The 15,537-nt window shown below is 39.9% G+C and overlaps 1 protein-coding gene across 13 annotated transcripts in view; it reads right to left on the reverse strand.

Annotated features, from left to right (window-relative positions):
• Nucleotides 1-15,537, reverse strand: part of FHOD3 (formin homology 2 domain containing 3) — a 414,659-nt gene that overhangs the window by 351,960 nt on the left and 47,162 nt on the right. For all 13 annotated transcript variants that reach the window (XM_072852997.1, XM_072852996.1, XM_072852995.1 and 10 more), the window contains exon 3: nucleotides 3,083-3,147. In XM_072852997.1, coding sequence (XP_072709098.1) covers nucleotides 3,083-3,147 — 65 coding nt within the window. The remainder of the gene's footprint in view (nucleotides 1-3,082; nucleotides 3,148-15,537) is intronic.

Here is a 15,537-nt window from a genome sequence, read left to right on the forward strand (position 1 = left end):
AGGAAGACTTTTCCCACAGGGTATTAACTCACAATAAATCTAATTTGAATAAAAGGTCAAATTTGACAGATTGTGGAAAAAAGCCAATTGACACTATGTGATTTAAGGACAGATCTTCCTCCACTAAGGTCTTTTAACATCAACAAGTACAAAAGTACTTCTATAATTTTCAATCAGTTATATGAACAAAACTTGTTTCTGCAATAGTCTTTTGATACAAACCATTGTAAATATTGTAGTTTGTATTAAAACCACTTAAATTTTATTTTTGAAATTACCTTTTAACTAGTCCTGACAATTTAATAAGGATCAAGACAAAATGGGAAAACAAGTAGAGTGATATTTAAAAGAAAATTTGTTCCTCCATATTGAAAGTTGTTAGTGTGAACAGAAGACAAGAACTCAAATTGGGGGGGGGGGAGAGTATTAATGCATTAAATTGACTAATATGCTTAAGAGTGACTGGTATGCAATAAGACAGAAAATACCACTCACTAACAACTTCCGCACTCAAGTTATTAAGCTTTATTCCTTCCCTGCCCTGCTTAAAACCAAAAAAACCCACCCCACTTGACATGGGACTTGCTAAAGCTTCCCAAGTCTCATAAAATATTGGCCTGTAGTCAATACATCCTCTGACACTAAAGCCCAATGAATTCCCCAGAGATTTGAAGTCACTAAGGATGGAAAACTTTATCTGGACATCTGAACATAAACACTTGTATATTTCCCACAATTTAAAAGTACAACATGTTAGGGAGAACAAAAAAAAATATTGGTCCAACTTCCAAATGGGAGAGTTTATGACAGGAAAGCTGTTTCTTTACACCTCTTAGCTCTGCAGAGCAAAGTAAAACCTTGAATGCAAGGATGACAGGAGGCTCTGCGGCAAGGGCACTACAGAACAAACCACATCTTCCCAGAAAGCAGTCCTAGCAACCTACTGGGGACTTTGCAGAGTCAGTAACATTGCTAACCACAATGCTTTCCAAGGATATTGTGAAGACTGAAGGAAAATAGCCAAAGCAAGATGGTTTTATTCCACGTAACACCATCTCAGATTGCTCTAGCTCCTGGCTTCTACTCCAAATATGTAACACATCTTTTAACCTCTAAACCTAATGCTTATATTTCAAAAGAGACGTTAACAGGCAGACGATGTGAAAGTACACGCAAGATTAAGAAAAGTACCCTCTATGACAGTGAAACAACCCTCCTATCCTGTGACAAGTTTAACTGCCAGGCACAGGTCACCAAACAAGGCCAGTACGAAGAACTGCAGAGTGTCCCTGACTCTTTCAAACTATCCCATACCAAAAAATAACACACTTTTGATATGTAGAAATAAAAAAGAAAAAGACAGAAGAAACTACATTACATCAAGCTATGGGCTGAAACAAAAACTTACCCTAAAAATCTAAACTTCAGCAGGGGGATTAGAAATTAGAACCAGATCTTGTGTTTGGCTTTTCTGCCTGTAATGAACCAAGCCAAAAGCCCATATCCAAACACACCTCTGCTCTAGGAGTTCAAAAACTGGACTCAAGTTTTGCAGCCTAGCTTCCTCTGTACTCACCACTGAATGCATCACCGCTGCCAGAGAGTAACAGCACGTGACAAAGGAACGCACTTTCACACAGGAACAATTAATACACGTGCACAGTAATATGCCTAATTGCCCTCAGTGAGCTTGAATGCAAACAGATAACAAAAAAGCAACCACACAGGGAAGTTCAAAACGTGGTGTGCTCCAATTCCTCGATAGCTGCACTCTGGACAAAAATTTTTACATGAAAATTGTTTTTATAAAACCTCAATCCAGGAAACATATGAAATCTTGTCTTGCTGCACTGGTCTGTTTTGCCAAAGATATCCCCAGACCTAACAAGAACAAGCTTCTCCAAGCTGTTCTTAATTTCATTCACATTTATAAAATCAGCCTAGACTTCACAGCATCTCTTTCTCCTCTAATACTTAACACGTAGGCTTGCTCTACTGTACTTCCTCAAGCCAACGGTAGTAGAGGAGAATCTGTTCCTGCGTGAGGCAGCCTAGAGATTGCTCTCAATGGGAGGTATTCAAGGAATTCTGTAGGTTGCTTATACTCAGTTCAAATTCCCAGAAAGGCTGTTTCATAACACGTCCTGGGGGCAGGGGAAAGAAGTTTAGTTGTATTTAGAGCCTGAATCCTCCGACAGCAGTAGCACTGCGGAAATAATACAAAACTTAGACTTTCTCCTCCTCCTTTTAAGGAAAGTATCTATATTCCAATGCTTCAGCTATGATCTCTTGAAATAAGACCAACTACGAGCTAAATGTATTAGGGTGTTGAATCTATTATGGAGAAATAGAAAACAAAACAGGCAACTGTGGCACATACATATAGGATTATTTTTTGGGTTGGGGGGGGTTGGCTTTTTTTTTTTTAAACCAGCCACCCATAACATCTATCATAAGATCACCAGAACACGAGCATTAGCTTTGCCACTAACATTCAGTGAAACATGCTGCTCTGCAGAACGCCGGAGAACGTATTAACGCCATCACAGCACATCAGCCTCTGCTTATGCAACCTTAAAGCTCTTGTAACACACACATTATGACTTTCATTAGACTTTTTCTCATCACAGCATTGTTTTAACCAGGGTTTTTAAGACAGTGACACTGTGATAATGACAAATAGGTGGCCAAGATCTGCAAGATGTGAAGTAATAAACATTACATGCTATGAAAATGCAGCAGTTAGCTGTCAGCCAACAATTCTTCAGATTGAGAACACAGTCTTCTTCAGGCACACACAAAGGCTGTGGGAAGACAGATAATCCAAGATTTTCCAAAGCACCCCCAACCATCATACTTTACTGTCAAATCCTATACTTCCCTGGGCTGTTTAACATACTTTAAGGGTAATGTAACTAATATACCCTAATTTTAGCACGCAACAAACACAACGAAGAAATCAATTTATTAGCCATTATCCTTAACTTGGAACACAGCAAGCCTGATTCATACTCTGCAGATTTGCTCTCAGAGATTGATTCTATTTATTTGTTCTCTTTCAGGCATGTGGAACTTCACTTACCAATGCAGGCATGGACTCTCACCGACAGCTGGGTCCTCAGAATTATACTGTGCTTCTTACCCCTCCTAAAAATAGAAAAGAAGAAAAATACATAAAGGTGTAGGGAGGAGGTAGAGAAGCTGGGAATGAATGAGTGAAGTTGACCCTAGGAAAAAAGAGTGGGGGGTGAGGGAAGGTATTACGAGTTACGTCTTTGTTTCTCATCATCCAACTCTATTTTAATTGGCAATAAATTAATTTTCCGCAAGTCAAGCCTGTGACATTTTGCCTATGACAGTAACTGGTAAATGATCTCCCTGTCTTTATCGCAATCAATGAGTTTCTTCATCTTATTTTACTTCTTCTGTTGAGGACAGGGAGCAAGAGAGCAGATGGGTGGGCAACTAGCAGCTGGCAAAGATCAACCCACCACAATGACTCTCAATTTTAATTTTCACAGAAATATTTTAAAGCTAGGCATAGTAAAGCATGAAAAGAAAATGCAAGGTCGAACAGGAGGTTGCTTACACTTTCACAAATATGCTCATGTACCCTAACGGGTCTTGAAAGCACAAAGATAGATCTGTTTTTCATGCAATGAAGCAAAATTGAGTCCTCCTTTACTCTGCCACTGTCTCAGTTTCATCCTGATCTTAAATAGAAGGATTTAATTAGCTGCTACATTTCTCATTTGTTTTTCAGACAAGTTAGCATTAGATGCATCTTTTCAATCTGGAAAAGAGTACCGTTCTTGATTTCCAGGTGTTCCACCCACAAACTGGCATAGGACACGGCCAGCACCTTGCCTCTGCACCCAGACCTGCTCACTCGATGGAAGGCAGGAAAGTAAGAAAAGCCAAATGCCTTTTCCATTTGTACAGCAGCATATTCTCTCTCTTTTCCCTGAAACTAAAGATGCAATTCCTGGACAACCAGCTCTAGGCAGCCCTGCTTGAGCAAGGTGGTTGGACCAGATGACCTCCAGAGGTCCCTTCCAACCTCAACCTCCTGTGATTCTGTGAATTTATCGTGGGAAAACATGCAAGAAGTGAAACTGTTTTTAGAACACGTTCAGATGCAGCTTAGTTTGTGTCATGAGAATACTAGACCTGCTTCTACATACAAATTAAAAACCAGCACAACCCTCCTCAGTTAGATACATTATGATTCTGCTGAGAGATTTCAGGGCCAACCCTTTCGCACAGTCACCCAGAAGAATTCTCCACTGGCTGTAACTTCATCAGAACAAACCCACTATTTTCCAGACATCAAGAAAGCTTCTTCCCCACTTTGCTGTATTCCTGCCCACAGCTGTTTTGAGGAACAAAAATAGTTTTCATTAATTTCAACAAGAAAAGAACATGTTTTATACCATCTCCCAAAAAATTTGCAGGGGAAGGCAGGTCAGTGAAGCAGTGACAAATATTTTCAGAAAAATATCACTCCCAGAAGAATATAGAAAAAAACACCAACAAACCACATTAAAAGCACCTGAAAAAAATTGGTTAATGTGGAACTATATACCTGGTGATAAAGGACTCAGTTCCAGTTTCAGAACAGCAACCTTTCTCCATAAGTTTAAAAAATTTTAAAAAATCAAACTTTAAATGAAATTGCTCTTTGAAGGGTCTGCTTGAACAGCATTAGGTTCAAGCAGAAAAAGCATGAACCTTCTCTTAATGCTGCTGCTGGTTTGCAGGTCTTTTGAAGCACCAAGCAGCAACATGCTGTTCCCCCGTAAGAGCTGCCTGCAGTCTGGATTTTAAAGTTTCCTGGAGCAATTCCAGGTTTAGGACTGACTCTCTGCCCATCTAAACTCCTCCGGCCGATTCAGCTGGACACAGCTTTTGCCTGCCCTCACGTCCTGCAGATTGCTAATGGCTGTCCCTTCCCACAGGAGTGCCAGGACTCCTCCGGAATATTTAATTTGCAAAGGACCTGAGGAATCTTTTACAGAGTAGCAAACTTAAAATACTAATACAAGCATTTCTTGTTGATATATCTGCTCACAGAAGAGTCATGACATTCTTACTAGGGTACACTGTGTTTCTTTGAAAGACAATAAAAGAAAACATTTCTAAACCTCTCCCCCTCCATTAGTACTTGAAACAAAAGGAAGAAATCTCTCCTGTGGAAACAAAAGAGGAACGGCTCAGGGATTAAGGTCTCCATCTGGGACAAAGAAGGATCCATTTTCAATTTCCCTGTGGCCGCAGCTTCCCTGCACAGTTGTGAGCAAGTAAGGTAAGGCACCACAGAGGTGCCCATGTGCCACATTAAAAGCCAGACCTCAGCTACTCTGAGGATATGAGTTGAGTTTCTCTACGCCTTGCATCCCCCCATCCGCAACACAGAGACCGTGGCAGCTGCCCATCTCCTGCTTCTGTTAGGACTCGCATCTTGTTGAACCCTTAAAAACATTGCTGGTACTTGAGCACCGTACAGTCCTCACAGAAGGTCTACAGAAGTGATTTTAAGGGGTGTATAGATTAAAAATTAGTAGATGTGAGGGGCAAAACTAAACAGCTGTTTATTATTATGCCATTATTATTTTTCAGAAGACAACCTACAGTAAAATATTTCAAGTAGCTGTAAATGTTGTCTTTCTCTCTGAATCAAACACTTGACCAGAAGATCACGTCTTCAAAAATAAGGAGATGAAACGTAGCAACAAAGACTTCTAGTTAAATTAGTCTCCAAAAGCAAATTTGAGCTTATTTTTTCCACCCCTCCTAGAAATCAGTTGTTGACTTACGGGGAGGAGTTTTCAAGTAGGAGAAAGCAAAATGCATTTGCTACTGAAAGGAAAGCACGGCCGCTCTGCCTGCTGCAGCATCACCGGTGGCCTGTTGCTCTGCAGGCTGCCCGCGGGCAGAGGGAGCACACATCTGACTGGCTTGTGACCAGCCACCATTTCAGCGTGGGGGGAGCGTCGAGGCACTTCCACTCAGACCTTCACTGAGCAAGGAACACCAGCAGATTCACCCTTGGTTTTGCAAGCCCTGCCAACCTGCATCACCCAGGGGTATGCCTTCCACCCTATGCTCTCCATATGATTTCTCTTCTCTGACCATTGCATGACCGTATTTTTGCTCTTCTGAGACTACAGGATGGGGGGAGGAAGAAGAGGGAGGCTTAAAACCTTCAGATAAGCATCAGCTATCATTGCATCAGCTATAGCAAAGCATAGCATTGGAACATCAGGAAAAAACAACATAATAATGGTATAGAAGAGTCAGTGCATATCTGACTATGAAAGCAAGTGCAAGATCCTTGGGCTCCACAGCCAGGCTGACTAGGAAAGAATAAAACCATACTGCAGTCTGAGCTATGCAAAGTTGCCTTCGGAGACTTCTATCAACAGCCATAGAACAGGAAGCAGGAGGAAAAGGATATCCATTTTCAGATCTTGCTGTAAAGCTGACAAATAAACAAACACATAGGAAAACAACAACAACAAAATCTTGTATGTCATTACATCGTACCTGCATATAAGATATTTTCCGTGGGAGGACATGGAACCTCTTTAGTGTGAGGTCCATTTGCTTATTCCAAGAAAGGAGAAGAAAAATGAAAACAAGGACCAGAGTACTATGGCAGAGGAGGTCCCAGGGAGGTGGGGTTGCTATCAAAAAGCGAAGACTAGAAAAAACATCAAGAAGCCTGGAGTACTTTGAATTACAAGCACCTCTGAAAGATGCCCAGCCAAGAATCCAGTAAGCCACTAACTAGACTACTATTGCTCACATCAAGAAACATATTTTGTGGGCCCTCTGAGTTATTTTTTTCAGCTTTTTTCCCCACCTGGTTTCTTTGGTTCTTTGTTTTTCTTTTGGGAGGGCAGGGGCATGAGCACCCAGGACTCTTGAGCAATTTTGTCCAAACCAATCTTACACTGCCAATCTTGCCCTTTACTACACCCCCTGCTCTCCCCAACACTTGATTCAGTACAGAAAACTGCTTCTCTTGACCTCCCTTTCTTGATGGACTTGTTTGCCAAGCCTCACCCAAGAGCAGTTTCATCTACAAGGGCACACAACAGAGGTGAAAATTACTATGAAGTGCTGTGACCCTTCATACATGCTCCTCGTTCCTCATGTCACTGAAACCTCTGGAAATAGGAAATAATTTTGCTAAATTCTTTGGATTAGATGTTCCCTTCCATGAAGCTGTCTGCAATTGCTAAGCCACAGTTGTATCCCTCCAGTTACTAGACAAGGAAAGAGCAAATTAATGCAGCATGCAATCAACAGAACAGCTAACCGTTTTGTCCGATCTCAAGGATTCAAAGCTGTCGGAAATCTAAAGCACTCATCCTCAAAGGCAACATCTCACATTAAGGCCCCAAGACAGCCAGGCAATTAAATTTCTCCTTCTATACACAGCCTGAAATGCATGAGTAAGCCCATTGTCCTTGACAGAACTACTCATAGACTATTGGTAAACTTCAAGGCATAGTTTTTTGAGCAAGGAAAAATGACCTATTTCAAATGCAGGTAAGTGTGTAGCACCTTAATTTCCTGGTCCATAATTCATTTTACTGTTGATGCCTAAAAGTTTAGTAAAGAAAAGAGGAGGAGGAGGGCACCAGTTTGCCTAATAGATACAATTCAAAAAAAAGGGGCAAAAAACCCCAACCACTAAGCAAAAAAAAAAGAAAACAAAACAAACATAAGCCAACCCAACACACCCCAACATTCAATTACAGACAAATTTCTTCACAATGCCAACTGAAATCCCATTCTCCAGAAACACCGACACAGTAATTCTAAAGAGAGAAACTCGGTGAGGAAGAAGCTGACAGCAAAAGAAGTAGCGCAAGTCAGGAGAAGAACGTGGAGACAGTGAAGCAGGAGGGAGGTTCTAGGAATTAGACTGAGCCAGAAACAAAACAGCATTAAGAGAAATAAGGATGAGTCCTCCCTGGCTTTAATTCCTTTCCACTGAGCAAAATGCTCTACCCGTAGTTGGGGTGAATTTTCCAGTACAGACATTACATTTATTGGAAAATCCTACTAAAGGACAAAGAAATTACCTGCAATGCAAGTCAGAGCTTTAAAACTTGCTGTCACCACGGTTGAATAGTTTTTGCTTTTATGATACTTTCGTGATTATACCAAAACTCTTATCCATTGATTTGTGAAGCTCAGTTTTAATATTATTCCTGTTGCTGTCTCCGATTCTTTAGGTTAATGTGTGGCTCTCCTATCCAAATCAAAGGCTCATTGAGGCTTTTGAGATAAAGGAAAGTTGATCCTTTTTCCAGAAAGCATCACTAACCACTAGTAAATAAAAAGGCAGGGGATAGAGAATGGAAAGAGACTGTTTGCCGTAACGATTACATATATAAAGTAGTATGAGCCTTTTGTAAACAACATAATACTAAATGTAGCATTATATAGGAGACTTCAATGCCTGTACAGGGAAGGTTTATTTCAAACACTTACTTGCCTTCCACCAAGTCAGTGGCATGGTAACCTGCTAGTTTAGGGTGGCAATCCCTGAATTCCCCCAGTGTGAAGTTGTACTTCCTAGTATCAGCCATGAGATTTTATATAGCTTTCACATTTCTAATTTAAAACAATTTTCTTAGAGATATGTTCTTGACATACCTTTCTTCATTTAATAAGAGCAATAATATGTACACTAAGCAAGCATGAAGGACAGGAGCTGGAGATCTTTTGGTCAGAAATAAAACTTTTTTTCCTCTTTGCATAGGTAAGAAGTATGAAGAAAGAGTGGCTGACGTTTTGCTTTTTCCTCTCCAAGATTTAGTTTAGAAGACCAGTTAAGCCAATAATACAAAGTTCATCTCTTTCAGTTTCACAGATTATTGACTAGGAGCAGGCAGACTAATTTCCAATTCCTGGTACCATAGAGAGAGCATTAAGGATAGAATTAGCCCTGGCACGTATTGAGGAAAGCATATAATCATATGGAATTTGCAAAAAAATAAATAAATAAAAATAAACATGATGTCCCTGTAGAGGGGTGGGGAAGGAAAAAGCCCAATCTTCTGCCACCTGTACATCCATACACAGATGGAAAAGGTGGGTACTATATCCACAACTTGACTTTCTAGGTACTGGTGTGGGATATATATTAGAGGAACTTATTCCAAACCTTCAGCACATGTAATGATATGCTTTAAAGCCTTCTTGAGATGTGGCCATTTTGCTGAAATTCAACTATATAAACCATTGTCATCCTTGCCCTACACCATCCATAATTCCCATTTGCAACCTATCACATAACCCATCTTATTTCCAAAGAATTCAGGACTCAGCTTTAATTTGTCAATGACCTAAATCCCAGAGGTATCAGAAAGTACTTCAAACTACAAACTAACAAACAAAAAAAAAAAACCCCACCACCAAAAAACCCACAGTGTATCACTTCTGGTTTAATTTCAGCAAGTATCAATAAAGAGTCAGAAGTGGTATTTTATTGTTGCAATGACTGGAAGCTGAAAACAACATTGATGACATTTTGGTAGATATGTCCAGTTAATAATAAGCTTTTGCCACACTTTCGAGCTATTTTTGACAGTAATGGAAGTGTTAGAATCCACCCCATCTCTGGAAGTCCCCTCTTTCTATTTCTGTGAAGCAGTTTTGTGGTAACAGCTTTGAAGACAAACTGCAAGACAGCGTAAGGCATCGTGAATCTAGTTTCCATATACGTGCTCTAAGGCTGTCATATTACTCTTTCATAATTCACTAAAAATCTCAATTTTAAATATACAAATGAGACATTTATGTTACCTTCTGGTTAAATGCAACCAGGTATTGCAGAATGAACGAACAGAACCAGACTCCACTCGCCATAAAATAAAAAAGGTCTCACAGCTTCAGCACACATCCTTCTACCAACAGTCACTTTTGTTTACGTTGTCAACTGGATTCGATTCCTTTAGATGGCTTTGCCTCTTTTCCAAAGTGGCTATTCATACAGCAGAAGCTAGAAGTGCTACACAAAAAGCACACAGTGCTGTTTCTACACTTTCCCAAAACTCCCACTAGCTAGCTGAAGGACCATTTTAACCCCTCTGGGATCCAAAACTGAGCTCCTCTAACGTCAAAAGTCCAATGTTCGGCTTATCAACCTATTCCAACCTTCTAATTGCCTTTCTTTTACCTCAACATAAATTTCAGGGTCCTAATCAACCAGACTTTTGAACTCTGGTACTCCTGACATACACAAATCCTCCAAGATGACAAAATCAGAAAATGGAAAAAATTGAGTAGAGTTTGCTTTGTTATCTCGGAACAGTAATTGTAAAGGGATAACCCAGATCAGTTTTGCTCAAGTTAGCAAAGAAAACGGAAGCCTGCATAATCAGCCATATTATTCCTCCCATCCTGAAAAATCAACCAACTACAAGAAATTGCTAATGTCTTAAAGTAACATATAATGGGCATTATTATCGTGGTATTCTTTAGTGCTTCAGCAGTCTCCAGGGTACAATGTATGCTGACTTCACCAGCTCTCTGCTGAAATCTACAGGTCTGTGGTGATCTGCTGGAAGAACTAGACAGCAAGTACTGCTCAATCATCAGAAAGAGCGAAGGAACACAAGGACCTAAAAAAATCAGCACCATTATAAGCCTTGTTGAGATTCAGGCTCATTATAATTTAATACAGTTTTTCCCCCTTTTCTAAAAATCTAATGCATGATGTTCCTCAACATAGACAATATCTTTTTTTTTTTGGTAGTTCTCCAAGCCTTCAACAGTGGTGCTACTTCCCCCTCTAACTTACCTCACCTCCCTACAAAGAGCTCTGAAAATTTAGAGCAAAATTCCGAGCAAGCTCTCTTCTACAAGTTCTGTTCCACAGTATCGTCCCAACTATATACCTCATAACATAGAAAATTCTTACACGCACAAAACACTAATTTTTATTATTTTCTCCCATTGGTCGCATTGCCAACTTTTCCAGTCCAACAAAATCAATAGGATTCAAACCCCAGAAATGACAAAGATGAAAACTCAGTACAGAGGCATTTAATGGGGTTTAGACATACTAGATTACCCACACAGAAGCTAATTACAATAAGACTAGTAACATGTAAAACACCAAAAATTATGCAATTCCCTGCTGAATGCTTTTGACTATCACGCAGCATGAATAACGTTTTTGCAAAAGGAAGATCACCTCTGAAAACCATTACATCCACGATTCCACACACAACATTTTAGTGACAAGCATCTCACAAAAATAAATGCCAAAAAAAGGGCTAACTTAAAATCCATCCATGATTTCATAGCTGGGATAGAATTAATTTTCTTCATAGTAGCTGGTATGGGGCTGTGTTTCAAATTTGTGCTGAAAACAGTGTTGATAACACAGGGATGTTTTTGTTACTGCTGAGCAGTGCTTACACAGAGTCAAGGCCTTTTCTGCTTCTCACCCCACCCCACCAGCGAGTAGGCTGGGGGTGCACAAGAAGCTGGGAGGGGACACGGCTGGGACAGCTGACCCCAACTGACCAAAGGGATATTCCATACCATATGGCATCATGCTCAGTATATACAGCTGGTGGAAGAAGGAGGAAGGGAGGAACATTTGGAGTGATGGCATTTGCCTTCCCAAGTAACTGTTACGCGTGATGGAGCCCTGCTTTCCTGGAGATGGCTGAACACCTGCCTGCCCATGGGAAGTAGTGAATTAATTCCTTGCTTTGCTTGCGTGCATGGCTTTTGCTTTCCCTATTAAACTGTCTTTAACTCAACCCATGAGTTTTCGTACTTGTGCTCTTCTGATTCTCTTCCCCATCCCACCGGGGAGGAACAAGCGAGCAGCTGTGTGGGGCTTAGTTGCTGGCTGGGGTTAAACCACAACAATTCTACTCTTAGCTAAGGTTTGTAGTTTTCTTGGTATGACTTTAAAAAAAAAAGTTCTAGTGAGTGTGACTGGCTAGTATTTATTAAAAAATGCCAAGAAGTATTTAATAGAGTTAATTTAATAGCTGCAATTTAGCAGCAGTAGAGTAGGTAAATTTCACATATTGTGCTGACATCATATTCTGTTGACACCTATGTTGATCTCAGAATCATTATTGCTACTAGATGAACTTCTAGTCTTTGGAGTTACCAAGATCCAGAATGTTTCCCATATTCAACTTCTCTAATAAGTCAATGTAAATAAACCTATGCCAACAGCTCACCAAGTGCTTGTCATCTAGAATATAAATGCTTTACTTTGCCATTGTTTGTGTACTATATTACAAATAGTTTCACTCAATTATAATTAAGTTTTCAAAATGTGTATGACACCTTGAAAATAGTACCTAGACTGGCTGTCTTAAACAGCTATTTGTTCCAAAGTAAAGCCTGGGTTTGAGCCTAGCAATTCCTTGACCAGAAGAGAAATACTGAGACTGTTGCATTAGTGAGAAAAAACAAGAAAAACACACACATTAAAAAAAAACACCAAAAACAAACCACGCACCACCAAAAAAACCCACCCCCAAAACCCCTCCACAGTTTTCCTCTTAATGTTTCAAGGAAACTTTGAAAGGAATTTTTAAGGGAGCCTATTTTATTAGTACACAGACATCCCTCCTCCTCAGATCTATACTGAAAAGTTGCTGGTATCAAAAATGGGATTTTTATGTAAATACCCAGTTATGATTCATTGTCATTATTAGCAAGGAAGACCACAGTCACTTCCCTGTCAAAGTTCCTCTCTGCATGATCGGAGAATGCATCAATTAGCATACATTTTCTATTTCAATGTTTTCTTTCTTTCCTGATGAACCTTTCTTTCAGGACAGGCAACCATTCAGACCTCCTAATATTTTGCTAAAGGCCTAGGTATTTCAATTCAATACATTTAGTTTCTTTTAAAACAATCTCATGCTTCTGAAAACACATTATTTTATCATTTAAAACTGAAGTAAAAAGTTACTTTTCAAGCTTTCTTAATGATTACTTAATATCTCATTAAGAGGAGATCATTAGAAGGTTGGATATCAGCCATTCTACAAGACCAGGTCATACTACACCCTTTTGGGCTCCTTCTGTTTTGCTTTTTACACAATACTTTCTACAACCTTGGAAAAAGCCACAGGTCTATAGCACTGCGACAGATCAACTTCAAGGATTTTAATAACACTCTCTAGCAACACAGACAGCTATCAAGCAAACTTACTATTCTTCATCATACTCACTAAAAAAAAAAAAAAAACACACAAAAAAACCCACAAAAAATCTGTAGCACAGACACCTGAATAATAAAAAGGTAATTGCAAGCAGAAGCAATGTCCAGTGCTGTTAGAAGCCATGATGTTAGTTCACAAACAACTTGGAGCCTTTCAATTAATGTAGATAAGAGAGTCTAAGCTCTACTCTTTGCTAGGGTCTGTACATTCTTCCATTTGTTAAATTTTTTAAAGAATATAAGAAAAGTTAGCTCCATAATGGCAAACTTGGATCCGAATCTTCCATGAAGTGCTACACACATTCACACAGCTACACAGTAAATAAGTGAAATCCCCCATCTCTATGATCTATAATTTGGATTTCACCACTAAGCCAACCACACTGGTGTCTGGACTTTCTTTAAGAGTGATGCATCTTGTTGGGAGGATTTTGGTTTGTTTGGGTTGTTTGGGGTTTTTTAAAATTAAAATAACGATTAATAGTAATAATCAATCATACCCTACCCTCACAGCAGTTTTAAACTAAAATATTCCCACGACCTTCATTTTAACTCTGTTCCAAGCAAGGACTTCAGCCTTTAAGATTAGTGTTATCAGTCAGTTCTAGACAGGGATAATTCTTTAGGGTAAAACAGGGACCAAAAATGATTCGCTCTGTAGAAACCCCTCTGTGCTGGAAAGGACAGTTACACAAAACCTCTAAAAACTGGAGTAGTTTGTATGTGTGTGTATGTGCTTTGTTTTTTAAACTAGGAGGTAGCATTTCCTTCAGATCCCAGCCGAGCTTCTGTCAAGGCAGCCTAGATGTGATGGAAAACAAATTCTAAAAGTTTAAATTTAAACTGGCAACAGCAGCAAAGGGATTCTAAGTTTGGAGGTCCAGAGCATGGACCTTATCTTTCCCATTGCTCCGCTACACTGGGCTAACAGCACAGCTTACGTCCTCCCTCCTCACATCCACTCTTCCTCATCTGCTTCAGAGGAGCACTGTGAAGAGCAACTGGCTCATGTTTGCTGCCCACATGTAACCTGTGAAATCCTACGTAAAAACCTATACGTTAGATAAAGGCTCGCCCTCTTCAGTTTCAACAAATTTGGGAAAGTAAGGTGAAATCAGATACCGGCAAACACTATGGGCACCTTGCATTTTTATTAGTTTTAATTGTTATTACACAGGAAGGTTTCCCACCACCCAGCATTCAAACCCCCCTCCATAATCAGTCTTTCATACAACAGTATTAGGTTCAATACCAGTAAATCACTCAAAGAAAGGCCAACTCTGAACCAGGTGGTATCAGATCAACCAGGCATCAGTTTACCTTGTCCCAAGCCTCTCTTGAAATAATCAGATATTTTCATCATCCTTCACGACAACTAGCAAAGCAAACACAACACAACAGGTTACTGAATCACGCTAAACTAACACCATGGGCTGTTGCCTGTTTATCCCAAAGATGGAACAAGGTGGATGAAAACTAACCTCAACTTAGTAATTGAGTAAATCTGCCAATTCATTATAAACATTGAAAATGTTATCAGACTTGGCCAGCATATAAAGTCAGCCTAACTTGACAACTTATCCTATAACAATTCTGCATCTACTTCTGCCTGATGTAACAACCTAACCATTATGAAAACCTACCCAACACAGATGCTGCTCTTAGGGGAAAGCTTTCAAAGCACACATGCCTAACACACGCTTCACATTTTGTTACAGCCTCTCATAGCACTCAGGTTTCTTGGTGGACCATCATCCTTCTCCAATAATCACATCTGTGTTTTTCAAGAGGAGTAGCTTAATGACAACAGCATCCAACCACAATCCCTAAGCTCAAGAAGGAGCCACTGACTCCCACAATAGAAGCCTGGACAAGAGCATGCCACCAGAAGCAAATGCGTGGCAACAGACACACTCTCAAGTGCATTAGTTTTGCAACTAGCTTTCACATTTTCATTTCAGCACCTATGCATTTCCATTTTCACCTGCACACACGTTTCAGGGAGTGGAAAATGCTTCTGCGATAGGATATTGCCTCACAGTCAGTCACTTCATAGTTTAAGGTACTCCACATCAGCACTGGAAAACAAGCTATTCCTTGTTGAATGCATAAGAGATGAAATTTTTGCCAGAGTTCAAGCACTCAAGTCTATCAGGTTTTCCCTGAAAACGATCTGCGAGCCAGCACGCACACAATAAGGAAAGTGTTTCTTAACCTGCTATTAATCAGACAGCATAAATCCTAGGCTTTGATTTCAAAGCTGTTAAGATACAGTCTGACTGCAGTTTCAATACGATATGCTTCTCCATTCA

Source organism: Ciconia boyciana, chromosome 2 (assembly GCF_034638445.1).
Source record: "Ciconia boyciana chromosome 2, ASM3463844v1, whole genome shotgun sequence".
NCBI classification, from domain to species: domain Eukaryota; kingdom Metazoa; phylum Chordata; class Aves; order Ciconiiformes; family Ciconiidae; genus Ciconia; species Ciconia boyciana.